Here is a 27424-nt window from a genome sequence, read left to right as displayed (position 1 = left end):
GTTTGAGAATGACTGAATCAAATGGCTTTCATTCATGGTTTTGTGTGACTTTAAATACTTATTTTCGTCACACTGAGCACTACTTGGGTTCAGCCAAAGATAACATGAGGTTGCATCAAATTATAGGAAAAACAGAAAATGACTGCTTTTATTGCTGAATGAATCTTCTCTCCCGCTGTAATCACGCTGTAAACACAAACTGGAGCTCCGAGTTTTATAGTTAGAAATACATATGGGCGGACCCCATGTCAAAAAATGTGTCATCTGTGCAGTATCAAAGTAATATCATATTTTTGATGCAGTGTTAATGAGTTAGCAGCACAAAGAAAATGTTGAATATTTACCTTAAAGTCCTTGAATTTATTGCAAAAACGCTGATGTGACGATTGCCTTCTGCGTACTTTCAGAAGAACAATGCGCATGCTGACACATCTCTTGTCAAAGTTCTGACAGAAGCAGAGGAAATGACAGAAAACCGGATCATTGCACCGGGTCTTTAAACCCGATGACCCAAGTCGAGTGGTATTCACAACAAAATGCACAAAAGGTGTAAAAGTTTTACTGCAGATGCTTTCAATGCTGCTCATCGTATTCACTCCATCCTAATGAGGTTGTGTCTGTGTGTATGTGCGTTTGCCTGTCTGTTAGCAAAATATATCATGAACTACAGGGTGGAGTTAATTAAAACTCGAAAATTAATCATTGAAATTCCGGAGCCACCTCAATTCAAGATGGCCACTGCAGCTAGTCCGCATTAGCTAGCACTAAAAGGGCTATGCCTCGGTCAGTTCTGTAAAAAAAAAAAAAAACAGCTAAAATTTGGCGTGTGAGTCGTCCTGAATCCCATCATTCAAAGCGTTTGCTTAAACTTTCACGTCACACAGTCAACAGTCTGTTAGTAAAATATTTAATTAAACTTTCAGGAAGGTATCGCTGAGTACATCTACAACTACAAAGTAGATGCCGTTTTCAAGATGGACGCCGGCAAATCTATTTTTATCTATTTTTATCTATTTTAGGCTCTATTTTACTGAAAGTGACAGACAATGAGGTAAAGTGTGGTAGTAGCTGAGAGTCGTAGCTTGTGTCGTTGTGGTGGAAGTCTTGGCATGAAAAGATAAAGCCTTTGCTTGGACTTTAAATGATTTAGTAATTTTAGGTTTGATTTTCAGTTTTAAAGTCAAAGGGTGTGTCTTCTTCAGACCTCTCTTGTGAAACGGTTTGCTTGTGCAACATTTTGAGCTGCATAACTTGATCTAAGACTGACATGAGTCCTGATTGCTGCAGGTCTGAAGTTTTAACTTCTTCAGATTCCAGTCTGGAGAGCAGAGATGACCCGAACCACGACCCGACCTCAAACCATCAGAACCGCCACGAGGAAAATGGCCCAACTCCCGATGGAGACGTTCAGGAGAATCCACATGCACATTCCAAGGACTCCAGGAGGTTTTGTGCGGTTCCGATCCACCACCGCCCGGACCTGCTGGTTCCCTGCGCGGACCTGGTCAACTCCGAGTGGCCGAGGAGCCAGGCGGCCCGGGTCCACTCCCTCCAGAAGTCCAGCTCTGAGTTTCCTGTCTGTTTGGTTCTCCTGCAAAGACACAGAGGGGTGGAGAGGCTCCTGGGCCACGTGCGTCTGACCCGGGTCGTAGGACTCAGCGGCAACCTGTTTGTCGAGTCGGTGGTCGTGGCCAAGGATCAGCGGGGGCGGGGCTACGGCCGGACGCTGATGGAGGAGACGGAGCGCTACGCTAAGCACAGAGGGTTCAGATGCCTGTGCCTCACCACCCACGACAAGCAGCACTTCTACGCCCATCTGGGCTACGTGCTGTCCACACCGGTGCAGAGCAGGGGGGCGGTGATGGAGCTTGTTCCCATGGCGATGCTCATGAGGCTCTCCAGACCTCCGAGCGAGGAGACAAACGCTCAAATGCTAACAAAGACGGGCGTACAAGATTCACAAGGGAGCAAAGACTCAGGGGGGGCTTCTGTTGTAGCAACATCTCCTACCTCTAGTCCTCCTCTTCCTCCTTTACCTCCTCCTTTATCAAAATCAACCCCTCCCCCTCCTCCTCCTCCTCCTCCTCCTCCTCCTCCTCCACAGCCTGCAGGGCAGCCTGTAGCTCAAACGTTGACTGAAACTCCCTACAGAGATGCTAAAGGACTTCCTATCTTTTGGATGCACAAAGACCTTTAACCTCTGTCAGAACCACCCGAGAGTTCACCCAGACAACATAAAACTAATAAACTTATAAATGCTATGAGACAGATGCAGGAAAGGAGCGACGACGGAAAATCTTCATACTAAAATCAAACAAGAAAGCGTCTACTGAGCGAGAGCGTGGTTCGTTTATTTGTCAGAGATTGATAATGATTTTATTTTTTTCAAGGTTTGACAACAACCGCTACAACTTTCTGATCACAACATGAAATTAGTTTAAATGTTTTGGATGAAAGGCAGCAGGCGATATGATGAATATACGTTGAAACGTTGGTCCTGTTTGTTGGTTTCAGAGCTTCAGTGTGCAGATCTAAATGTGTTGCTTTCATGCTCGTATTTATTTATTTTGGTCCACTCTGCTCCTCAGGAGTAAATCCGTGCATGCTGGCACTGCTGTCAAACAGCTTTATAATGTTTTCTAGTGTTGGTAAAGTTGTATAAGAAATTAATTAAATTTGTTTGAACATGATGCAGATATGTTATTGGTGTTTATTTGTTGCATTTTCTTTCAGGATTTTTAATCAATTATTCAATCATTGTTATCCTGTTTATTAATTTTTTGTCCTCATCTCTCATCTCAGAAAACAAATGTGCACCAAAATGATAGATTGGAATAGTGTGATTTGACTTTTGGCAGCGGTACATCACATAAAACAGAAGAAAAAAAACTGAGAGAAAAAATGACTGATGGATCAAAACCAGATTATAAAACAGCCCATTTTGGAGAAGCTCTACAGCTCAGCCAGACTTCACTGTAGAAACATCTAAACGGGTCACAGACGTTGGACTTTACACATTTGAACTGACATTTTGATATTTTTATTTTTTACACAAATCCCAGTTTTAAGTTTTCATGTTTTTACACATTTTGCAACTCACTGATGTTTATGTCACACACTAACTTTTGAATTGTCTGAGTTTTCTAACCAAAAATCCTCTAACTTCCACAACTCTGTTGGGTACATATAAAAATTCTAAATCAAAACAAAAGATGCTCTTGTCCTCATTCATCCATCGTGTCTCTCACTACAGTAAGCCTTGAGGTTTTCCCTCAGGTCCCCCTAGACTACAAAGCCCACATCCAAGCTTTCACAGACGATATTTTAGTTCCAAAAGTTCTCGTCCAAACTAAGTGAAATGTCTTTGTAACTTCTCATACATCATGTTGTGGGAGTTACAGTTTTCTCCTGCAGCCAGAAGTCACAAGATTGTGCCAACTAGCCACACCTGTGGACCATTCCCTTAATGAGCTGCAGAAGTATAAATGGCAGTAGACGACTTTCCTTCGCCGCTGGTGCATTACCTGCCAATCACATTGACTCCTGTGTTCCTCCTGTGCCTGGACATCCCTTATTTGGTCTTGGACTCCTTGTGACTTCTTCAGCCACTCCTCATCTTCCATCACTTACCCACCAGTATCAGGGACTTACCTGGGACCCTGTCCTCTGTGATTATTGGAACCATTGGACCACCATTCCCACAACAATCCCTTAATCCATCTGTAAGAGAGAAATTACATCTTAATCATCCTAAAGGTTAAATCCACTAAACTCACTCTTCTTCTTATCCTTACACAATGGGGGCAGTGGAAGATTGTGTCTGTCAATATTGTCGGTCGAGGATGTAGAAGACATATACACAATTGGATTTATGATAACAGGATTTCTGCTTTTTGGAGTTGGTGGTTACCTAGCATATCGGCAAATGAGAAAAACGTCGGCAGCTGTTCTGGCCATTGTGAGGTTGCCCGACTTGTGTGATGGAATGTGCCGTGCGGTGAGCATTCAGACTCAAATGCTGAGCCATAAGCTGGATTTGATTTCTAAGAATTGCAGGCCACTTGCGACTCCTGAAACTCTCTGGCGAGAAGGAATTGACCTTAGAGAAGCTACAAGCTCAGCCTGGTGGTGCTGACCACAAAAATTTGGTTGTTTGGAGTCACCATTGAGACATACCAGTAGAAGTATAAGGCAGACCGAAATCAAGCAGAGTCGGCCTGACCCAAAAGAACTGTTGTTATCTGAATCTGGCTTCCCCATGTCGGCCTTGAATTGGCCAACTATCTCAAACTCTCCTGGATGTTATGTGAACAAGAAGCTCTGCTTCCACCCTCCCCTACCCGCTACCTTCCCGAGGACATCTGTGGACCTGTGTCAGAGCTGAGCCGGCTGATAGGCACTGCACCATCTCTTATCAGGACTATGGAACTATCTGGCAGCGTCCATGGAAAAACTTACCGCCTTTGCCGGCCTTCCTCATGCATATGTAACAGTGTTTTGTTTTTATATTATAATAGATGTGAAGTTTGGCAAAATTGGTTAATTGATTCTTCAAATTCATTTTGTTTAGTCAAAAAGTTATTTTTCCTGACATGTATTGGTATATAATTTATGTTGTGCTGCTCTTGACAGCTGGTGGTTACCATAGCAACCAGCAACTGACAACTTGTCCCCATTTTCTGGTGTCGTCTGTAACTGTGGTATGTATTAGGATAAGCTCTATTTTCTTCACAAGTATTATATTTTAACATATATTTTAAACAAATTTACTTATATACAGGGTTTCTTGTGTAATTTTGCCATGTTTTGTATGTTTTTAACTGTTATCATAATTAATGTTGTGCATTTTAGCTGTGTTTAATTTGACAACTGTTAACTGCTGTTAACTGTTGTCAACTGTTCATTGAGACCTATTGCTCTGTAGTTTGTTTAGGGTTATTTGTTGTATTTTATTTAATGTATAGGGGTAGAAGTTACTAGACTGATGTTAACCACCAACTTGATTTTCTCTTGCCGGAATAAATACAGTGAACTTGAGTGTGTCTGTTGTGAAGCCAACCTACTGGAACTGAGACTAACAAAGAGGGTTACACACATTACAATATCATCAATATGTTGCCATTTCGTTGCCATTTCTGTGATGAGGCTCTTTTATTTATTTTTTTGCAACTTTCACACTGTGTCTAGGACACAGTGTGAGATGTGATTTTTTTACACCTCTTCCCTCATGTTTCTCTTATCTAAATGAAAAAGGCAGCGCCTCCCACGAGGCCGCAGCCTCAGACACCTCCGTCTCCCCTTGTTTGTTTGTGTTTTACTTGGACAGGCTATACTGAAATGTAATTTCATTGTACTTCGGTGCAATGACAGTAAAGCTGATTCTGGTTCTGATTCTTATCCTTACTCTCCAGGGTTCCAGTCCCTTCCATCCGTGTTGCAGATTGTTATTATTTGTTCAATGTAAATAAAGCATTAATTCTTTATGGTCTTGGAGTCTGTTCCTTTCAGTCACAACTATCTGGGTACTTGGTAATTGTTACACATGTATGAAACAATAGAAACATAGATATGTGTGACCGTCAGTCTTCTGCTGCTCACGGTTCAAGAATCTTTCAGATCTGCCTTGCCCTTTTTTGCACAGTGACTGTTTGAGGCTTACTTTTCAGTCTGTGTTTTTGACTGCTTCTCTAGTTTGTTAGTCAGGGAGTGACAGTGGTTATCGTGACCACGAGTCAGCGTCTAACACTTCTTACAGAGTTCCCACATCAAAATGTCTTGCTTAGACTATCACAAAGTTGGACTTTACGGCAGTAGCTAAGTTGGCACATTTCAAGATTTCTGTAGAAATATTCTAGTTAATCATTACCAAAGACCGTTTAGTTTCTTGTGAATGTAAATCACTCAGGATGTTCTGTCTCTCCTGTCAGGAAGGGCACACCCACAGATGAGCAGCCATGGTGCTGTCTCTGCTTCCTCTTCTCATCCTCCTGGTGCCTCCTTCCTCCTTCGCCTCCTTGTCACAGAACCTCACCCGTCCAGGTGTCCTCTACCGTAAAACTCTGCCTGCTGAGGCTGCCGCTGGCCTGTTTCTGCAGAACCAACCCTTCACCGTAGTGTGGAACATGCCCACGGCAAACTGTCAGAAACAACACAACATAAAGCTGGACCTGGAGGAGTGTGATATCGTGGAGAACTGGAAGCAGCGCTTCCAGGGACAGGTGATCGAGTGACTCTATGAAGTGTCCAAACATTTTTTACCATTCATCTTTTTAGAAAGCCTATTAAAACTTATCCAAACCCCTTTAAAAGAGTATGGCTCCTCGCATGCAAAATATAAGTCTTCTTTCAGCTTTTCCCTCTTCAGGGGTCTCCACAGCGAGTCGTCATCCTCCATCTCACTCTGTCCACTGCATCCTCTGTCCTCACTCCAACTAACTCCATATCCTCTAACTGCATCCAGATATCTCCTTGTCTTTTTGCATTTCTAACATCCTTCTACCAATATACCCACTGTCCCTCCTATGATCATGTCCAAATCATCTCAGTCTGGCCTCTCTAAAATATAAATAAGGGAATATTATGTTCATTCTACCATTCATCACTTTAATTTTAGATTAATAAACATTCAATTTGTTGCTGTTTCAGTATTCATTATTTTGCTGATTTCACATTTTCTGGACACTTTTTTAAAGTATAACTACATCGGTCTATCACTGGGTGATATATTTTAGTTAATTGTGCTAAAATCTTCAGCTCACTTTTGTTTTGTTTTTTGCAACTTTTGCACTTTTCAAAATATTTAAATCAGATCAAATTTATTTATATAGCACATTTAAAAACAGCTGTTGTTGACCTAATGCATGTGTACATAATGCAAATAGAATAATACAATACAAAAATAAATAAATAAAAACATTTGAAAATATGACAAAAAAAATAAAATATAAATAAATAAAATGAAGCAAAAATATCAACTCGAGTGTTAAATTAAAAGCCAGTGGAAATGTGTTTTAAAATAAGACTTAAAAGCTCCAACAGTTGAAGCCTGTATAATAAAAAGGGGCAGCTGATTCCACAGTTTAAGACTGAAAAGACTTGATCTCTGTGGAACAGAATGGACCGCGGGACAACCAGAAGATCATTAGATCTAAGTGATCTAGAAGGAACATAAGGCTGCAGGAGGTCAGACAGGAGCCTGTCCATTCAGGGTCAACTATAAAACTTTAAAATCAATCCTAAAAACAAACTGTGCCAATGAAGGGAAGTGAGCACTGACAAGACATAGTTATGCTTTGTGTTCATGTTAAAAGACGTTCTGCAACGTTCTGGACCAGCTGCAGTTCTGAGAGACCAGCCTGGCTAACACCGAAATACACCGAGTTACAATAATTTAGTTCAGATGTAATTAAAGTGTCAATCACCCGTTCAAAGTCTTTAAAAGATAAAAACAGTTTCACTTTAGATAAAAGCCTCAGTTTTAATAAGGATCTTTTAACTACATTTACTTTTATTTACAAAGATTTTCTTATACATTCAGATTTCTTCAGTTCCTCCAAAAACTTTGTTCTGTTTCAAATTTGCTTCAGCACACTTGCTGTTTTCCTCTTTAGACTTTTGCTTCCTTTAGCTTTATGCTCTTTTGTTACTTTTAGCTTCTAGTTAGCATTTTGCTACTCAGCTAGAATGAGATGGAGGAGAATGAATTGCTTTGATGACGTTTGAAGATGGAACAGCTGAAAAGAGAAGAACTTTAGCTAACCTTTTGCTACTTTTACTTTTTTGCCTGTTTCTGTTTGAGTTTTTTAGAAGTAAAAGAAGCTAGTTAGAAGTAGCATTTTACTACTTTGTACTCTAGCAGAAACTTAAAAATAAAATCCACTTGATGGTGCAGAAGCTGCAATCCAGTCATCAATGCGTGTAAAACAAAAGAACAGATGGCTAAGAATGTGCAAAGCTGCAGAGTTTGACAAACATTTGTTTAAATATTCATATATAAAATAATGTTTCCAGAGAATGACCATCTTCTATCGAGACCGCCTGGGGAAATATCCATACCTGTCCCCCGACGGCAGGGAGGTGAACGGAGGCCTCCCCCAGCTCGGTGACCTCTCTGCTCACCTTTCCCTCACAGTGACACAGATGTCCGTCCTGCTTCGTCCCGACTTCTCTGGGGCGGCCGTCATCGACTGGGAGGAGTGGCAGCCGCTGTGGGAGAGCAACGTGGGGTCCCAGATGGAGTATCGGAGGCAGTCCAAGCTGCTGGTGAGACAGGAGAGACCTGACTTGTTGGAGAAGGACGTGGTGCTGTCGGCACGGCAGGAGTTTGAGGGGAGCGCTTGGAGGTTTATGGAGGAGACCATACGGCTGGCGGTCAGGCATCGGCCCAAAGGATTCTGGGGCTTTTATGGGTTCCCTTCTTGTTTTAATAAACACAAGAGAAAAACAGGTAGCAAACATGAGCTGAGCCGTTTGGTGATCTGTTTTTACCTGTAATTTAATGAATATTTATCAAATATGGAGAAATATTTCTCATATATTATAAGTTGAATATAACTGATTATATCCTGATGCATGCTCTATAATCTATAGATAAATGAAACAAAGTTTAGTCAGACCTTCAGTGACCTTTAGTCTGAGCAGCTGCAACAAACTCAGTTTTATAATCTAAATCTAAACGGGCCTTCCTGAAAGCAGATAGAAAACCCAAACAGGACTCCAGCCAGCCATCAGGTGAAAAGGAGGAATCCAGACCAGGGGTCATTCTGTATGTTGCAGGAGTTTAAGAGGAACCGAGATGTTTATTTTTTAAGCATGACATCGCAGTGGCTTTCAAACCCCAAAATACATTACGGCAAAGACTGGTTCATCCCAAAGATCCAGTCCCCCGGCACAAACAGAGTAATATTGTGTATGCTGTTCAGTGTCAGGAGGGTGATCAGTCTTACATCGGGGAAACTAAACAGCCACTGGCCAAAAGGATGGACCAGCACAAAAGATCAACATCATCAGTCCAGGACTCTGCGGTCTACACTCATCTCCAGGACAGCGGTCACTATTTCGGGGATGAAGATGTTCACATCCTTGATAGAGAGGAACGATGGTTTGAGAGAGGAGTAAAGGAACCCAACTGTGTGAAGATAACTCGTCCATCGATAAACAGGGGTGGAGGCCTCCGTGTTCAACTGTCCCCCTCTTACAATGCTGTTATTGCTAGTATCACTCAGCCCTCTGTGAATAGCAAACAGCCACCAGGGTGCTAACTATCAATTGTTAGGCTGATGATCCTCCTTTTGCATGTGAACTCGTTCTGGCTGTCACCAGCAAACTGGTGGATCCACTGTAAGGTGCTGCTTGTAAGACTGAGTTTGTTGCAGCTCCTCAGACTGAAGAAGTCTTGTGAATGAAAGACGAAACATTTCAACAAAGAAGAATTTGTCCAGAACACCTGAATTTATCTTGTTAGATAACTGATTCTAAAGACTTATTTGTCTTTTTTTGTCTTACGTTTTGTGTGATTAGATCAAACGTACACGGGTCGTTGCCATAAGGGGACCCGGCAGTTGAATGACCGGCTGTCCTGGCTCTGGACTCAGTCCACAGCTCTGTACCCGAGCATCTACCTGCCGCAGAGACTGGCAGGGTCTGCAGATGCAGCTCTGATGGTCAGGTACAAACATCTACATGAAAACATGACACCCTGATACTATTTGTAGTGGAGTTGTTGATTATGATTCAGAACTAGCAGGATGTTCAGAGTGGGATTACTGATTCCGTCTTTGACACTCAGACACAGACTGCTGGAGGCTATGAGGGTGGCATCAACTTGGCGTCATGGCAACAATACCATCCACACCACACCTGTCCTTCCTTATGCCCGACTCGCATTCACGCACTCCCTTAACTTTCTCAATCAGGTAGCAGCTAATATGTTCAAATCAGCATCATTTATTGGAAAAGATGGACTCCAAACTCTATGTAGCATGACTGTAAGTGTGTGTGTGTGCAGACAGACTTGGAGCACACACTCGGAGAAAGCGCTTCACTCGGTGCAGCTGGAGTCGTGTTGTGGGGGGAGATGAAATTTGCCAAATCCAATGTTTGTGAGAGAAAGTATCCGCCTGTATTTGTTTGGCTTTCTGTGTTTAATCATGTTTCCTTCTCCCACATTCCAGCAACAGTGCATCCTCCTCAGAAATTACATCCACAGCACCCTGGGTCCATTCGTTCGGTCGCTGAGGTCTGACACACAGCGCTGCAGCCTCCAACGTTGCCATGGCAACGGGCGCTGTGCCAGGCGACGCCCCAGCTCCGGTCTCAGTCTGTCTTCCGGTCGCTCCTCTGATCCTCATGGGGCAGATGAGTCCAGCAGCAGCAGATACTTTCAGAGACACTTCACGTGTCAGTGCTTTCCAGGCTGGACCGGACCCGAGTGTCACGAGAAGAGTGGACAGAACCACGATTGACCCAAACTTCTCAAAGAGCCGTCAGTCTGCATCCAGAGAAATAAAACCAGCAAGGGCCCAAATCTTTGCACTTTTTTGACAATAATGTTAAAAATAAATTTGTTTTAATTAATCACTGTTGAAAAACATGTCAAATACACTTTAACATCTATTATATATTTTTTAATTGTAAAAAGATAAAATATGTGTTTTATTTTAATCTAAAGTAGAACATCTGAAATGAAGTATTGAGTTTATTTATTACAGTACTCTTCAAAAAAGGCAATACATCTTTATAAGGTCAATAAAAACTGTGCAATGATGCTTTAAATCAATGAAAAGCTTTGTTTATTGAAAAATAAAATGGAAATAATATATAATTATACATTATTTTAGATTTCCTTTGATATTTTTTTGGACCCAAAACGTATATATATATATTTTAAGTTTGAATTTATTAACATTTGTCTGCCTTCATATAATAATATAGACAATACTTCAGGGGTTCCTTTGTTTGGTTGGTGTTTTTTTTTTTTAAACAATTAAAATAGCGATAGGTTTTAATTGCAGGCAGATCATCGTAAAATAAAATAACAAAAACTTTATTGCCTCTGTTTCAGGAAATGTCAAATTGCAGATGCTGCTACGGTGGGTGCAAGTTTTTAAAACAAGACATAAGATGAGCTTTTAAACTCTGTGTTAAGAGGAAAACAAATTATTTATCTCTCACTCTCTTTTTTTTTCTTGTACAATACAGCAACTAAAAAAAAAAATCTATATTTTTGACTCATCACTGATGATGATGATACTCCCCGTCTGAAATGACCTTTAGCCTTTAGAGGCTGGACCTCAAGTTTCTATTTATATTGTTGTCTCTGTTTTGTTTTCAATGCGTCAGTACTTTATTATTTTCATAGAAGAAGTTAAAAGGTTTACAAAACTTCAAAATGGCTCAATATCTGCAAAATTAACTCACTTATTTTACAGATATTGAGCTAAAACTGGGTGTTATGGTAGCTGAGTGTCATCCTCAGCTCATCCTGATTAGACTCAATGAAAATGTGACTTTTTGGCATTTACTTCACCAAGGAATTTAATTTAGACTTTTTTTCCTCTTTTTTGTAGCTAACAAAGTAAACTACTGAAAAAACTTAACATGATTAGCAGTTACAGACTTTGCTTTGTAATAATCTATAACAATGTTGGTTGTTCAATAGTCTGAATATTTATATTTTATAAGTGACTCCCTCTTTCATCCATCCATCCATTATCTTTACCCGCTTATTCCATTTTGGGTCACGGGGGTCGCTGGTGCCCATGTCCAGCAATCACTGTGCGAGGGGCGGGGTACACCCTGGACGGGTCGCAAGTCCATCACAGGGCCACATAGAGACAAACGAGACAAACAACCATTCACTCTCTCACTCACACCTAGGGACAATTTAGAGTTACCAATCAGCCTAACATGCATGTTTTTGGTCTGTGGGAGGAAACCGGAGCACCCGGAGAAAACCCACGCATGCACGGAGAGAACATGCAAACTCCACCCAGAAAGGCCCCTGGACCGGGGTTTGAACCAAGGACCTGCTCGCTGAGAGGCAGCGGCTCTACCAGTTGTGCCACCGTGCTGCCCGACTCCCTCTTTGTTGTATAAAAATTAACATCAGTTGGCATCTCAGGAAGAGGTGGTCCATTTCAAAACTTTGTTCCAAAAGCACACTGTGTTGGACAGGTAATAAAATAAAAAAATAAAAACATTACTTTGAAAAACAACTTTTTATAAAGATTAGAGACATTTGAAATTGTCACATTTAATCTATAAACACTGACATTTAGAACCAAAAACACATTAAATACAGTTTTAATCTTTTACACTTGGAAAGTTCTTAAAATCCTGCAGGTGGAAACACACACGCACACACTGTGTGAGTGTTTGTGTGTGTGCAGCACATGATGTGTAGAGTGTCTGTTCCGCTCATGTTCTTCATGTTCCTCGTCTCATAGCTGTGAGGTTCCGGTTGAGTTCCTGCAGCTCCTGGATCAGCAGCGTCAGCTCTGTGGCTGCTGCCTCCTTTTCCTTCACGGCCTCAGCCAACATCTGGATCATTCCGCCCTGCTGGACTGCAGGAGGAACGAGCACAAATATGCTGTTTAGTAAATATTTCACTAACTTTGATTTGTTATTTAAACAGTGCAGTTATGAATATATTAAAACTATGCACCTACAAACTAAAAAAACAATGTTGACTTGGAAACAACGTTTTATAATCAGGATTACAAGTTTGAGATTTGAAAAGACAAAATTAATAATAGTAGCAGAAAAATAAACTAATTTAAAGAAATTAATAACTAATGTTTTACCACATTTAGTAACTAAATGTGGTAAAACAACAACTAAAAGCTAAAATAGGCTAAACTGTATAGCTAAAGGCCAAATGAAGCTGGATAGATAAAACCTAGAAGAAGCTGAACAATAGCTAAAAGCTCAACTTAGCAAAATTTGCATAAAAAGACAAAACAGAGCAAACTACTGAACAGATTTCAAAAATGTTTTAAAGGAGTTGAATAAATCTGAATGTATTTTATGAGGATTTTAAGATAAACAAAATAAAGTCAGTAAAGGTAAACATTCAAAAAGTTACAAAAACCAAAAGTCATAGCACACAGTACTCACCATCAAGCTGCACTTAGAATGGTTAAAATTGCACAAGTTTTCAAAAGTAGATTGATTGAAAAGAAGTAAAGAAGAAACTATAAACGGGAAATAAAACAGTATTCCAACAAGTAATAAGATCATGGAGCAGCAAAGCATCCAGGAAGTAAAAGCTTCATCACCTAAGAAGTAGAAGATGAGCAGCACTGTGAGGAGCAGGAGAGTGATGAGAGCACAGCTCATGGCGTACGCCCGAGTCGAGCTCGGTGTCAACATTTCCTGCAGACGGCTCTGCCATTTGCTGCTGAGGGGGTCTCTGTGACCGACAGCCGTCCCTTCATGTGCGAACAAGTTCCCATTCAGGGAGGGGGGGTTCACAGGGCGAGGGGGCCTCATCCCTGAAAACATCAATGAGTCAGTCAGTGTGTGGGCATTTTGTGGTTGAAATAAGATTGTATGTGTGTGTGTACTTTTGTAGGTGTGTTAGTATTGTGTGTGTACACCTTTGTGGATGTGTTGGGGTTATTTGTGTGTACCTTTGTGGATGTGTTAAGATTATGTGTGTACTTCTGTAGATGTGTTAGGATTGTGTGTGTGCACACTTTTGTTGTTGTATTAAGATTGTCTGTGTGTGTACCTTTGTGGCTGTGTTGGGATTGTGTGTGTACTTTTTAAGTGTGTTAAGATTGTTTATGTGTACCTTTGTGGTGATGTTAGGATTGTGTTTGTGTGTGAAGTAAGGACTGCATATGTGTGTGCGTGTGTAATTTAATGACTATGTTGTGATTATGTGTGTGTACCTTAATGACTACTGTATATTGGGATTGTGGGTGTGTACCTTTGTGGATGTGTAAGGATTCTGTATGTGTACTTTTGTCATTGTTCTAAGGTTTTGGTGCGTACTTTTATGGTTGTGTTATGATTGTGTGTTTGTACTTTGTGGTTGTGGTAAGATTGTTTGTGCATATTTGTGACTGTTTTAGGATTGTGTGTGTACCTTTGTGGTTGTGGTCAGGGTGTGTCCGGTGAAGGTCGTTGATGGAGTCGACAGAATGCAGCTCGATCTCTGTCAGATCTCTGTCACTGACCCGGTACAGCTGAGGAGTGGTCTGAGATGACGGAGGTCTGGACATCTCTGTATGTTCTGTGGGTACAGTAAACCCTCAGAGATCATCACTGTCTCATAAATCAACAGATTTTCAGTCAGTCAGCAACTTCTGAATATTAAAAGCCTAGCATTTGTTCAAAATGTATTACTGCTCAAAATGTGCGGTGACGATGACTCTCAGCTACAACCACATTAAACTTTAGCCTATCTGTAAAAATCACTGACTTGTAGTCATTTCTCTGGTGGCCAACCATCTTGAACTGGGTTTTTTCAAATGTTAATTAGTTGCAGATGTACATGCTTTGAGAGTTTCATAAAAAGTTGACCAGTGGGTCATGGCTGACTGTTGGACTGCTGACCTGTGCAGGGTCAAGGTGTACCCCGCTTCTTACCCAGTGACTGCTAGATACCAGCTCCCCCTGTAAAGAAAACTGTTAAAGAAAATGGACGGATAGTTTGTGAGATTTAAAATAATAAGAAACACAGTGAACACCAAAGTTCTACGTAAAAATATTGTGCATTGAGTCTCTCGTAAATGAGTCCCTGAGGCTCAATGGGATTAACCTGTATAAATAAAGGCTGAATGAATTGTGCAGCTCTTGGAGTATGTGTTGTGAATGACTTTCAGCTACAATCACATTAAAGTTAAGCCCATTCTCTGTAAAGCTGATGGAGTTGCAGCCATTTTGTATCTGCTAAAGTTGCTCAGAGATGATCATCTTGACTGAGGCTGACTCCAAAACTTAAACAGTTGGAGATGTTCATCAAGTGGGTACTTATTGAGAGTTTCATTAAAATCCATCAGGTGGTTCTGGAAATATTTTACAACAGATAAACAAACAAACGTCCACTCTTTCACTTTTGGTGGCCAACAATAAAAATACAAAAACCCGTCAAAATGAAAAACTTTGAGGCGCCATGTAAAGAATACAAACTAGCAAACTTTGGAATACTATTCTTAAACATTTGGGATGGGCATGGGTATATTGGTCAGTTTAATTGTCATTACATGACACCTAATTAAAAAATAACAATATTTATGTACTAAAAACGTATTAAAACAGATGTAGCTTTCAGGTTTTTATGCTGATTGTGATGATAAAATATAAAATGGTTGATACGGTCAGAATGTGATATCTGAAAAGGGAAAAAAGTTCAGCTTGTTATTAGACCTATTAATATAAGACATTATCATACCGGTAATGATACAATTCTGCTGGAGACTGATTCATAGGACAGAAGACATTCAGTTATGAATGAATCACTGCGAAAGATTATTTATTCTGACTCTTTCTGTTTGCCTACTTTACTTACCTGAAAATCAAAACACTAAAAATACCACAGCAGAGTCATTTTAATGGCATTCAGCTTACCTTATTTCACTGAAGAAGAAAAGCTGTTGTTTGTTTAGAGTCTGTTTCTTGTTCTTCAGCTCGTCCTCTTGTTCAATTCTCACATACTGAAACTGCTCACGTGTGTCCAAACCAACAAAAGCAGCAAGAAAACCACCTTTAAAAAAACTTTTTCCAGAAGCCTCTAAATAAAAAGTGCTCTATTAAAATCCTTATAGAAGAAAAACAAACAAAGAAGAAGCTGAATTAGTTTTGTGTTGGGGTCCAACTTTTTGTGACAGCAGCTATAGGAACCACAAAGCCAAGCCCTCTCTCGGCTGGTTTTGTTTGTGTCCAGATATTCTGTTTTAACCACCCAGCTGCCCTGTAGGAGAGAGTGGGAGAACCAGGGACATTTTCAGTCTGTTACCCCCTCCAAACATGCACATGCTCAGTTTCACAGGCCCTCTAGGTCGAAAATAGCACCGCAGACATGGGACTATTATTAGTTGTTCAGGCCAAAGGATGACTCAGTGACCTGGGTAAAGGCATGGTGGGAGACACATGGATAAACAGGGACACTCATACTGTACAGGCAAACAGATCTGACCATCTGACCATAATCTCAGTTAAAGGTTTCAGAAACGTAACAATCAGTGCTTCAATAAGTGCATAATAGTAATTAAAATTTTAAATTAAATGTGAGTTTAAGCAAAAACCCTTATAAAGTGTATCAAGACATTACAGCTTTGTATGTAACACTTTCCAAGGCAATAAAAAATAAAGTTCCACTATGTATGACATTTTTAGGACAGCATCTTCCATTTTTCTCATTTTTTGATTTTATTCTATTGAAGGTAAGTAGTATGCGTTATGTCTTAATATTTTCTGTTGTGTGCATGATTGGGAAATGATGCAAATTTGAGCATCATTGTTGTGATTTTGCAGGTGTCTCTGATGTCATTCTCTTATAGCCTCTTTAATAATGTTTTTACAGGCCAGTGTCTGTCTTGTTGACCCGTTCTGTAAATCTATTGGACTTGAATAAAAACTAAACTCTTCATTGTCTTCCTGCTGTCATATAATTATGTGGAGTCTTTAATTATGATGTTAATACACATGGCAAAGTTCATTCATTGACTCGTATTAAGATTCATAATAAATATACTGGACTGATAAGCAGAAATTAAAAGTAGTCTGATGATACTGCATACACATCAATAAACACACTTTGAACTCTTTTTAGGTTTTGTGCTGAACCTGACCTAAAGTTGTCTAGATGCCCAACAAATGCACAATCCCACTTTAACAAATATATTTTATAAATTGTAAACTTTGCTTTCACATTTGTATTCGATGTATTTAGACAGGGTTTCACAGAAAGACAAAGTTTAGATGTTGAAGCAAAGCTGATCTTATGGTCCAAAGGGGTGTAAATGCAAAATAAATAAATAAATACATAAATAAATATCCCTTTATCAAACTGTTGACAATGAATTTTTCAAATCAAAGCTAAGTGTGTCCTCTGGTGCAAAAAAGTTTTTCTGCAGTCTCGTTTCTCCCCGGAAACATGTAGTCGTTTTAGAACATAATGTTTTTGCTTAATGTTTAATAACTATTCCCACTGAACAGAGCCTAAAGCCTAATGTCTCCTCACGATGAGTTATTTTATTTTGGTAACGGATCTTAGTGTCTCGTCTTACAGACGACTTCCGGTGTCAAAAACAAACAAACAAACAAACTACTACAGTCATAAATAGGTTTCTGTTTGTCAACAGTTTTATTGTTTTGTGACTTAAAATATGGGTTAGGGTTAAATAGAAAATAAAATCAAACAATTTTTTAAATATAAATCCTTTTTAACCCAAAACCACAAGTCACTTATTTTTATTTTTAATGCTCGAACTTTAGAAAATCAAATGACCCGAGCACATCAAAGAACTGTTTCTTATAATATATTTTGACACCGGAAGTTCTCATCAAGGCTAGCGGAACAGAAAAACCAATAAAAAGTGTGGAGAAAAAAAAAACCTACAGTAATTTCATAGAGTCGTAAAATGCTAGTAAACTCAACTACGTTTCCCACAAGCCTTTGCGTCTCTCTTCCTGTATTCATTAACTGCGCTTCATTTGTTTTGCCAGGAATGTAAAGAGTTTGGAAAGGCAGCGGAAGTGCTAATCCGTGGACCGTAGAGCGGCTGTGGGGAGAGAACTCCGGTGCCATGATGTGGGCTCGGCTGATAGTTGGAGTCGGGGGTTCGGGGGTCGGACTGCGGGCTTCCAGGGCAGGTTTGGAGCGGGTGGTCGGAGCCGCATGTGCAGGGAGGAGGCAGCAGCAGAGACAGGCGTCCAGTACAGAGGTATGAGGAGCATGACACTCCTCTGTCGCTGCAAGTGCTTTTGAAGCACTTTTAATAGCAGCCAACGTTTTTAGGTGTAGACAAGAACATTGATGCAGGTGCATCTTGCTCAGTTCAGAGACATGGTGGATTTTAGTTTTTGAGTCCAAACATAGTCAGATCCAAATTGAGCGTGCTTACACTTGCAACGTGCATGCAGAATAAATGGGACATTTCAACAACACAGCAGTGTTTTGCAGCAGTTAACAGTTCATGCAGAAGTAATATCCCGGCAGACTGTTCCTCTCCGTCATTCTGCCTGTTTCACCTCACTGAGCTGCACAGAATGTGTTTCTTTTAAAATATAGGACGGTCTGACTCGCCACTGTTGTCAAAGTGCACCACTGCCAGAGTGCTGATAAGCCCCCCTTCACCAGCTGATTCAAAGGTCACAAGATAGCTGAAGTCACAGATTATAAATGGAGACAGATAGGAGGCTGTCTGAAGAGCTTTTTGTTTCATTCATTTTGTAAATTAACCTTCTTCACTTGGTGTTTGACTTGATGCTTTCCTCGTCCAGGCCGCTGTCAGGAAGACTCCGCTCTTTGAGTTCCACAAGAAGCATGGTGGGAAGATGGTGGAGTTTGCAGGCTGGAGTATGCCGGTTCAGTACAAAGACAGCCACATCGCCTCACACATGCACACCAGAGAGCACTGCTCCATCTTTGATGTTAGCCACATGTTGCAGGTAAAGTAGAAGCTGAAACATCCATGGAAACACACAAAAGGCTCTTTTACAAGATGCCTCAGTCATGTGACTTTTGAATGGACGGATGCAGCAAGGGGGGTCAAAGCCAGTCCACCCCTGGTATGCCTTTGTGCCGAGAAGCAAGGTAGTAGCAGAGGCAAAATGGCTGACATAAGCTGGTGCTGTGAACACACAATTAATGCATTGTGCTCCATGTTAACCCACCTGAGTTCAGCTCCATGCCTCTTTGGAATATATGATGCTCACTTCATTTCTGAAAGCTCACATCTGTGCAGGATGTGGTTAGCTTCATCTGGGGTTTATGAACGGCCTAAGGAAGCATAGAGATGGAATGGTCTGAGCAGCCATTTTGCAGAAGTGTTTTATGAAAGAGCCTAAACAATTTAGACACAAACCATAAAACTAAAAAAATATATATATAGTAGCCAAGTTATTATTTTTTTTTCCCCCAATCGCACAACCTAACATACTATGTTTACGTATGTCTCTTTTGTTTGTTTCTATATATTTTTTGTCTTTTTCTGTCAGACCAAAGTTCATGGCAAAGACCGAGTGAAGTTCTTGGAGTCTCTGGTTGTTGCAGATGTTGAAGAGCTAAAAGACAATCAGGTAGATGAAAGACTTGTCAGGTTTTATCCTGTAAGTTCACAGGTCACAAACAAAAGTTGCTCAGAAGCCAGAATTTCTTTGAACCGTCTCAGCAAAGACTGACCTTGGATGCTTTTTGAAGGCTATGTATCTTTTAACTTTGTTTTATTTATTTACATACATGCTAATTGTTGTACAGTAAGTGTGTGTAAATGTAACTTGCTGAAGGAGGAACTTTCAAAAGTGCATCTGCCAACATTGCAAGTATTTAGTGGTCACCAATAAAATCTTCTTCTTTCGGCTTTTCCGTCTTCAGGGGTCGCTACAGTGAGTCGTCCTCTGCATCCTCCATCTCACTCCAACCACCTCCATGTTTCTCTCTAACTGCATCCATAGATCTCCTCTTTGTCTTTCTCCTGGCAGCTGCATTTCTAACATCCTTCTACCAGTATACCTAAGGTCCCTCCTCTGGACATGTCCAAACCATCTTAGTCTGGCCTCTCTAACTTTATCTCTTAGTTGTTCAACATGTGCTCTACCTCTGATGATCTCATTCCTAATCTTATCCATCCTTGTTACTCCTAAGGAGAACCTCAACATCTTCATTTCTGCCACTTCCAGTTCTTTCTCTGTCTTTTTGTCCATGTCTCCGTCTCCAGACCATACAACATAGCTGGTCTCACCACTGTCTTGTAAACTTTTCCTTTGACCTTTGCTGACGCCCTTTTGTTGCAAATCACTCCTGAAACTTTTATCCATCCACTCCATCCTGCCTGGACTCTCTTTTTCACCTCTTTACCACATTCCCCATTTCCCTGGACAGTGGACCCCAAGTACTTGATGTCTTGCACCTTTGTGATCTCTGCTCCTTGTATCCTCACTGTTTCACTGGCCTCCCTCTCATTCACACACATGTACCCTGTCTTACTACGGCTGACTTTCATTTTTTTTCATTCAAGTGCATACCTCCACCTCTCCAAGTTCTCTTCCACCTGTTCCCTGTTCTCACCACAGATCACAATGTCATCTGCAAACATCATAGTCCATGGGGATTCCTGCCTGACCTCATCTGTTAGTCTTTCCATCACCAGAACAAACAAGAAGGGGCTCAGAGCTGTTCCTTGATGCACTCCTGCCTCCACCTTGAAGCCATCTGTCACTCCTACAGCACATCTCACCACTGTCCTGCTGTCCTCATACATGTCCTGTACCAGTCTAAAATACTTTTCTGCCACTCTAGATTTCCTCATCCACACCTCCTCCCTTGACACCTTGTCATATTTTTCTAAATCCACAAAGACACAATGGAGTTCTTTCTGACCCTCTCTGTACTTCTCCATCAGCATTCTCAAAGCAAAGATGGCATCTGTGGTGCTCTTTCTTGGCATGAAACCATACTGCTGCTCACAGATAGTCACCTCTCGTCTAAGTCTTGCTTCTACAACTCTCTCCCAGACCTTTGTGTGGCTCATCAACTTAATTCCCCTGTAGTTGCTACAACTCTGTACATCAGCCTTATTTTTAAAAATAGACACCAGCACACTTCTTCTCCATTACTCAGACATTTTCTCACCATGAAATATGCCATTCAATATTTGAGTCAAAACCTCACTGCCGTCTCTCCAAGACATTTCCAAATCTCCACTGGTATGTCATCAGGTCCTACTGCCTTCCCCTTCTTCATTCATTCCTGAGCTTTCTGGACTTGGCCCTCACTAATCTTTCCCACTTCCTCCTGGTCCACAGTTTCTATAACCTCTACTCTTCTTTCTCTTTCATCCTCTTCATTCTTTAACTCTTTAACAAAGTACTCTGTCCATCTTCCCATCACGCTCTCCTCACTTGTTAGAACATTACCATTCCTATCTTTAACAAGCCTAACCTGCTGCACATCCTTTCCAGCCTGATCCCTCTGTCTCGCCAATCTGTACAAGTCTTTTCACCCTCTTTAGTTTCCAGCCTCGCATAAAGCTCATCATACGCCTTCTGCTTTGCCTTTGCTCCCCCCTTCTTTGCTTTATGTTGCATCTCTTTATATTCCTGTCTCCTTTTTTTCAGTCCTCTCAATGTCATATTTCTTCTTGGTTAACCTCTTTCTTTGAATAGCTTCCTTCATTTCACTATTCCACCACCAGGTTTCCTTATCTTGTCTCTGTCCAGATGACAAACCAAGTACCTTCCTACCTGTCCCTCTAATTACTGTTGCTGTAGCAGCCCAATCATCTGGAAGCTCATTCTTAACACCCAGAGCCTTTAACAGCTACTCTCTGAATTTCTCACAACATTCTTCTTTTCTCAGCTGCCACCATTTGGTCTTATCTGATTTTACTCTTTTTCTCTTCACAACAACAGCCATTCTACACACGATCATCTGATGCAGTCTGGCCACGCTTACCCCTGTCACAACCTTACAGTCCCCAATCTCCCTCAGGCTTCCTCTTCTATCGTCACCAATCGAATACTCATCCAAATTCACGTTTCATTTAAAGTTTTGTTCCTTCTTTCTTGCCTGCTGTAAACCCAGTTTATTACCTCTTGCATTATTTCTGCTATCAGTTATTTTATCTAAATGCTCCACTCTGTTTAACAAGTTTTTGCTAACTTTATATGTTGCTTGCTGTTTGGTGCAATGTGAACTGAAAGTTGTTCTTACTTACACTGCAACAGGCATGATCATAAAAAGTGTGCAACATGTTTTAATGGAGAACAATGATCTGCTTCAAAAGACTCATCAGTTTCTGTAGCCACTACAAAATGCATTTGCTGATCAATATAATAAGAAAAATTTATATTTTCACCTTTTGTATGAGTAATGCATTCTGTTTTCATTCATATACCATTAAATACCATTAAATAGTTAGATAAGCATCTAAACATGTGAGCTACAATAAAACATGAGTTCAGTTTTACCTTCAAGCCCTGACTCCGTTTTCTCACCTCTCAGGGAACGTTGACACTCTTCATCAATGAGAAAGGAGGAATTATTGATGATCTCATCGTGACGAAGACTGATCAGGGTTACCTGTATGTCGTCTCCAACGCAGGCTGTGCCGACAAGGACTCGGCTCTTCTGAAGGTGAGGGAATCTGTGTTGACAGATAAGCTTGAACTAAGTTAGAACAAGTCTGATGAGTGTGTTTTATGTTTAGGCCAGACTGGCAGAGTTCAAAGCTGCAGGTTTGGATGTAGAGCTGGAGTTTCTCGACGAAGCCCTGGTTGCTCTGCAAGGTGGAACATTCACTGTACCGTTTTAGTTTAATGTACATTTTATTTTTTTAACTCATCTGTTTGCTACAAGTTGTTCTTCTGAACCTTACGGTACTTTCTTCCTCAAATTTATGCAGCATCAAATATGTAAATACTCAGTTTTGTGCCACCAGGTCCGACCATGTCTCGGGTTCTTCAGGAAGGGCTGAAGGACGACCTCAGTAAGCTAACCTTCATGACATCCACCCTGACCTCCGTGTTTGGGATTCCCGGCTGCAGGCTCACTCGATGTGGGTACACTGGAGAGGACGGTGTGGAGGTGAGCGTCTCTGTTCCTAAAGATTCAGTTTTATTTTAAGATTTGTTTATTTCTGACGGTTCAAATAGACTCGCATGCAGTAATGTGGCAATTTTCAGTTTATTACAGTTAAAATTTGATTAGAGACCGTCTTCTAAAGGCCAAAAGCTAAGGCCACCGTGTGATGAGAAGGGTCAGAGATGTGATGACTCAGCTACTAAAACACCAAATTTACATAAATTCCAATATATATTTCTATGACACAATTCTCTCCCATAACATGATACTAATAAGTTGTGTGGTTTAACTCTGACTCATTACCATATTGTTTCTTAATGTTATGAATACATTTCTCTCAGGAAACCGAGTTTGTTTAATTCAGATGAATTAAATGTTCAGTTTTCAGGATGAAATTGGTAATAATCATTTGTCACTCTTTGTGCGTCCCAGATTTCTGTTCCTCAGTCCAGAATAGTTGAACTGACAGAGAAGCTGCTGTCCAACAGTGAGGTGAAGCTGGCCGGTCTGGCTGCCAGAGACAGCCTTCGACTGGAGGCGGGGCTTTGTCTCTATGGCAACGACATAGATGAGAGCACCACGCCTGTGGAGGCCAGCCTCGTTTGGACAATAGGTGATGTTTTATTTATTTTTTATTCAAAGTAGTTTTGTTACCTTAGTTGTTTTTTTGTGCTAGGCTGTAGCAGAAAAACGTCTTTAAATTATTTGTCTAGATATTGATATTAATTAATGTTTAGGTATAAAACTGAAAACTAGTGCGACTTGTAAAGTATTTGCCTATTCACTTCAGTTTCTTTGTCTTGCCTCCATGTAGAGATGCAGCAGGTGACGCTATCTCCCTCTCATTTTTTTTTACCACTACCAAAAAATCGATTTGAGGCTTTGCACTTATTTATTTTTTATGTAAAAACAAATTCATTAAACTTGTTTTTTACAATACTTAAAAACTAAACTAAAACTTTGAAAAAGGTCCCTTTGGTTTTTCTTCTCGCTTACAGGAAAACGAAGGCGACAGACCAAAGATTTTCCCGGTGCTGACATCATTGTACCTCAGATCAAAGCCAAGGCAACCAGAAAGAGAGTCGGTCTGGTGTCGGATGGCCCTCCGGTCAGGCAGCACACACCCATCCTCAGCCCTGATGGACAAGTCATAGGTGAGAAACCAAACAAGATGGACATCGCTGTATTTCACTCCAAAGTGAGATCAGACCAGTGAAATAAAAATAAACAAAAAAGGTATCAAATTTGACATGAAACTAATACGGACAGCTTGAATTTAGTCATATGAACTGCATGCTTTATTTTGTCTGTGTCTATTGTAATTCTTGATATGTCCACTGGGGGTCGTCAAATAAAAAAAAAATACACTGGCTATTTAAAAATATTTATTTTATCATTACATTGTTAGAATTGTGAAGGCCACAAATCTTTTACTGCATCAGCTATATGTGAATTCAAACATTTTTACGAATAGATAAATGTGAACAAAAGTTCAAAAGTACCAGAACAGATTTACAGCAGAAATCAGAGAACAAAGTGATTTTCCCTTTAACGCTTTTTTCTCTAAGTGTTTGTAAGGCAGGTTGCTTGGTAGACATTATTTCAGAATTAACTCATGAATTTTTATTGATTTATTTATATATGTATATATAAATTCATAGGGAATGTGACCAGTGGCTGTCCATCTCCATGCCTGAAAAAGAACATCGCCATGGGCTACGTCGATGCAGCATTCGCCAAGAACGGAACAGTCATCCAGGTTGAAATTAGGAAGAAAAACCAGCCGGCAACTGTCAGCAAAATGCCCTTCGTCCCCACTAACTACTTCTCTGGTTAAGACACATTCACATGAAAAGACTGGAGCATTCTTCTGCTTTAACCTGCATTTAACAATGTGACCTCCTGCTGTTTAACTCCAGCAATGCAAAACCATTAATATAAACTAATACTATAAGTTTAGGACAAAAAAATAAAACGCCTTTACCAGCTGGATGTGGCTGTATTAAGCACTATTAGGTTTTGAGAATAAATCATGGTACAATATTTCTGTCATTTATGGGCCAAACATAACTACTTTTTGTTGTGGTATATTTTCTCCCTTTTAAAGCAAATTTACATTCCTAATAATGTTGTAAAAGTTTGGGAGGACATATCAAAGCTTGATTATTATCCTTTAATCTAAAAACCCATGTCTGGAGCATCCATTATGTTTACCCACTTTTTCATTTTCACGTCACGGGGGTCACTGGTGCCCATATCTAGCAGTCACTGTGTGCGAGAGGCGGGGGACACCTTGGACAGGTCTCCAGTCCATCACAGGGTCTGTCTGGAGTGTGATAAACAGAAATATGCTACCAGTTTTGTTTTCATAACGTTGCTGTTTTATATGAGCAGCAATCTCATCTAGGTTTTGTTTAGCCGTAGAAAAAAAGTGGATATTAACTTTTATACAATAGTTCTTAAATTTAAACAGAAGTTTTGTGTAAAAATGTGTTATGTCTTTCATATTAAATTTGGATATTGCTTAGATTTTTTATGATTAGAAAACAAATACTGCTGATTTCTACCTTGAAGCTGTGCTATTATGTGAGACTCCTTGATTTTTTTGGCCAGCTGGATGTTTTTTTTTTTTTATTACAAAGAAACATTTCTACTTTTGAATAAAGAGGTTTCTTTACTATTTGGTCTTTTATTTTGGTGAAATTAAGTTTTTTGAGCAGGTATCTACAGTGTCAATCAGGACTTTGTACGTAAATAAACATATTTCTAACTATCCCTAGTCTGAAAAAGGCAAGCTATAAAAAACAGTATATTCCAAAATCTCAGTAGTAACCTGTGCATTTAAAATGATATGAAAAACAGAGTTTTGGCCTGTAGTGCATCCATAACTGATCACTTGATCATAACTTGGGAGAACAACTTCATTACGGAGTTTTTCTTTTGCATCAATGTCTTTTTTTTTACTGCTGTGTTGTGCAAAAACCTGTCAGGTAAAGATGAATGTGTCTAAACATTTGCATACGTACCAATTAAAAAAATTCATAATGAAGTTTTTATGCATGCATTTAACTTACAAAATCCAGGGTGATACTGTATCCATCACTTGAAATGTTTTATTAATATGTATAAAATATACCTGTATATTTTAAAACAAGTTATGTACTTTAAATTTGAAAACATTCATTAAGGGTGAAAATTTAACTGTTGGAAAGTTTTATGTAGAGTTCAGTCTTTATTATTCATGTTTTTAAATGTTTCCAATACTTGCTCAAGTTTACACAAAGCCAAAATATTCTGTTTTTAGTTAATTAATTAATCAAATCAAAGAAAATGTATAATGTGTCAGTTTTAGCCATTGGATATTTTCTATTAAAACCTTACAATAAATAAAACATAACAGCAATGCTGTCATTTCATTAATAAACAAAAGGTCATCACATACATTAACTACCCCATTTCTTACATTTTACACAATATAGAAAACAAGATATCTTGTTTATCATACGCAAGTTAACACAAGGTCAACAGTGCAGTGACATGTTCAAGATGAGAAGAACTGATTCAACTTTCTAAAAAAACAAAACAACCTAAAGCATGGCATGCAATAAGGGTACAAAATAAAATACCAAAAAGTGAAAAATAAATATATTTACAAGATCCAAAAGAAATATACCGATAGTAAATGACAACATGGTAGAATATAACGGTGCAAGTAGGATAAATTAGTATAAGTATTTGAGTAGTAATAGCTGAAATGTACATGATACATACAGTATATATTTAATATGCACACTATGTTGGAGTAGCTCTGTTACATTCATTATGAGTTGTTGCTTATGAAGGCTTTAATTCCTCTTTTTGTGGATGCAAATTGCTTTTTCATATGATTATTTCCTCTGGTATCAGATGCTGTGCACATGGGAGGATTTTTACTGAAATCTTTTTACTTTTGGGCATTTGTTATGATGCGTAACCATGGCAACAATGTGGTTTTTAACAACCACAAGCGGCCGATTAACATCTTAAAAGCTCAAATACCTCAACTACAGTCCCAAATCCCAAATGAGTTGGAAAGGAGGCGCCATGGATGAATTTCCGCCAACCTGACGGTGGTGCTCAAGTACCTGACCACCGAGATCCTGGAGCTGGTGGAAAACTTGGCTTGTGACAACAGGAGGACCGGGATCGTCCCCCGGCACCTTCAGCTGTCTGTCCATGGTGATGAGGAGCTTGGCAGACTGCTGGGAGGAGTGACCATCGCTCAGGGAGGAATTCTGCCCGGCATTCGGACAGTCCTGCTGCTCAGTAGGACTGAGAGGCCCGCTGGATCTGACAGCAATCTGGATCTGGGTCTATTCTTCGGATTCGCTGCAGGAGATCCTTCCTGCCATCAGCTGTCAGCATCTAACAACTCTTGAATGAAACCAGGATGATGAGCTACGACAACACTTAATTTCCCTCTGGGATTAATAAAGTATTTTTGAATTGAATTTGAATTGAATTTGATTAAATACTTGATTTCCTTATTCTGTGAATTGTACATTTGAGTTTGTATTTTTTTGAACCACGCATAATAGTGAAATCATTGGGACTAACCCTTGAAAAATAGAAACCTTTGTTATTAAGGCTGTGGCTGAGTGGTTAGAGCAGTCATCCTCCAATGCGAGAGTT

The 27424-nt window shown here is 40.0% G+C and overlaps 3 protein-coding genes across 3 annotated transcripts; all 3 read left to right on the top strand.

Annotated features, from left to right (window-relative positions):
- The first annotated feature begins 1267 nt into the window (after positions 1-1267).
- LOC119417309 (N-alpha-acetyltransferase 80) lies at positions 1268-2279 on the top strand. The gene has a single exon (XM_037684517.1). The coding sequence runs from the start codon at positions 1268-1270 to the stop codon at positions 2195-2197; it is 930 nt and encodes a 309-aa protein (XP_037540445.1). The 3' UTR covers positions 2198-2279.
- A 3675-nt stretch (positions 2280-5954) lies between these two features.
- Positions 5955-10470, top strand: hyal3 (hyaluronidase 3). Its single transcript, XM_037684969.1, has 6 exons — positions 5955-6218; positions 8011-8446; positions 9520-9667; positions 9788-9914; positions 10007-10096; positions 10173-10470. The coding sequence occupies exons 1-6, from the start codon at positions 5955-5957 to the stop codon at positions 10461-10463; spliced, it is 1356 nt and encodes a 451-aa protein (XP_037540897.1). The 3' UTR covers positions 10464-10470.
- A 7164-nt stretch (positions 10471-17634) lies between these two features.
- Positions 17635-24646, top strand: amt (aminomethyltransferase). The gene is made up of 9 exons (XM_037684978.1): positions 17635-17894; positions 18454-18621; positions 19171-19251; positions 22175-22306; positions 22380-22458; positions 22611-22756; positions 23186-23366; positions 23752-23907; positions 24415-24646. The coding sequence occupies exons 1-9, from the start codon at positions 17757-17759 to the stop codon at positions 24588-24590; spliced, it is 1257 nt and encodes a 418-aa protein (XP_037540906.1). The 5' UTR covers positions 17635-17756; the 3' UTR covers positions 24591-24646.
- The last annotated feature ends 2778 nt before the right edge of the window (positions 24647-27424 follow it).

Source organism: Nematolebias whitei, chromosome 11 (assembly GCF_014905685.2).
Source record: "Nematolebias whitei isolate Nwh7 chromosome 11, NemWhi1, whole genome shotgun sequence".
NCBI lineage: Eukaryota > Metazoa > Chordata > Actinopteri > Cyprinodontiformes > Rivulidae > Nematolebias > Nematolebias whitei.
Note: the sequence above shows the minus strand (reverse complement) of the source record. Positions and strands in the feature narration are given on the sequence as shown.

Excerpts from the sequence above, each read along its gene's own strand:
- LOC119417309 (XM_037684517.1), top strand. The coding sequence starts at position 1,268 with ATGAGTCCTGATTGCTGCAGGTCTGAAGTTTTAACTTCTTCAGATTCC.
- hyal3 (XM_037684969.1), top strand. The coding sequence starts at position 5,955 with ATGGTGCTGTCTCTGCTTCCTCTTCTCATCCTCCTGGTGCCTCCTTCC. Across the intron at positions 8,447-9,519 it reads TAAACACAAGAGAAAAACAG|ATCAAACGTACACGGGTCGT; the intron begins GTAGCAAACATG and ends TTGTGTGATTAG. Across the intron at positions 10,097-10,172 it reads TGAAATTTGCCAAATCCAAT|CAACAGTGCATCCTCCTCAG; the intron begins GTTTGTGAGAGA and ends CCCACATTCCAG.
- amt (XM_037684978.1), top strand. The coding sequence starts at position 17,757 with ATGATGTGGGCTCGGCTGATAGTTGGAGTCGGGGGTTCGGGGGTCGGA. Across the intron at positions 22,459-22,610 it reads AGCCCTGGTTGCTCTGCAAG|GTCCGACCATGTCTCGGGTT; the intron begins GTGGAACATTCA and ends TTGTGCCACCAG. Across the intron at positions 22,757-23,185 it reads CTGGAGAGGACGGTGTGGAG|ATTTCTGTTCCTCAGTCCAG; the intron begins GTGAGCGTCTCT and ends TGTGCGTCCCAG.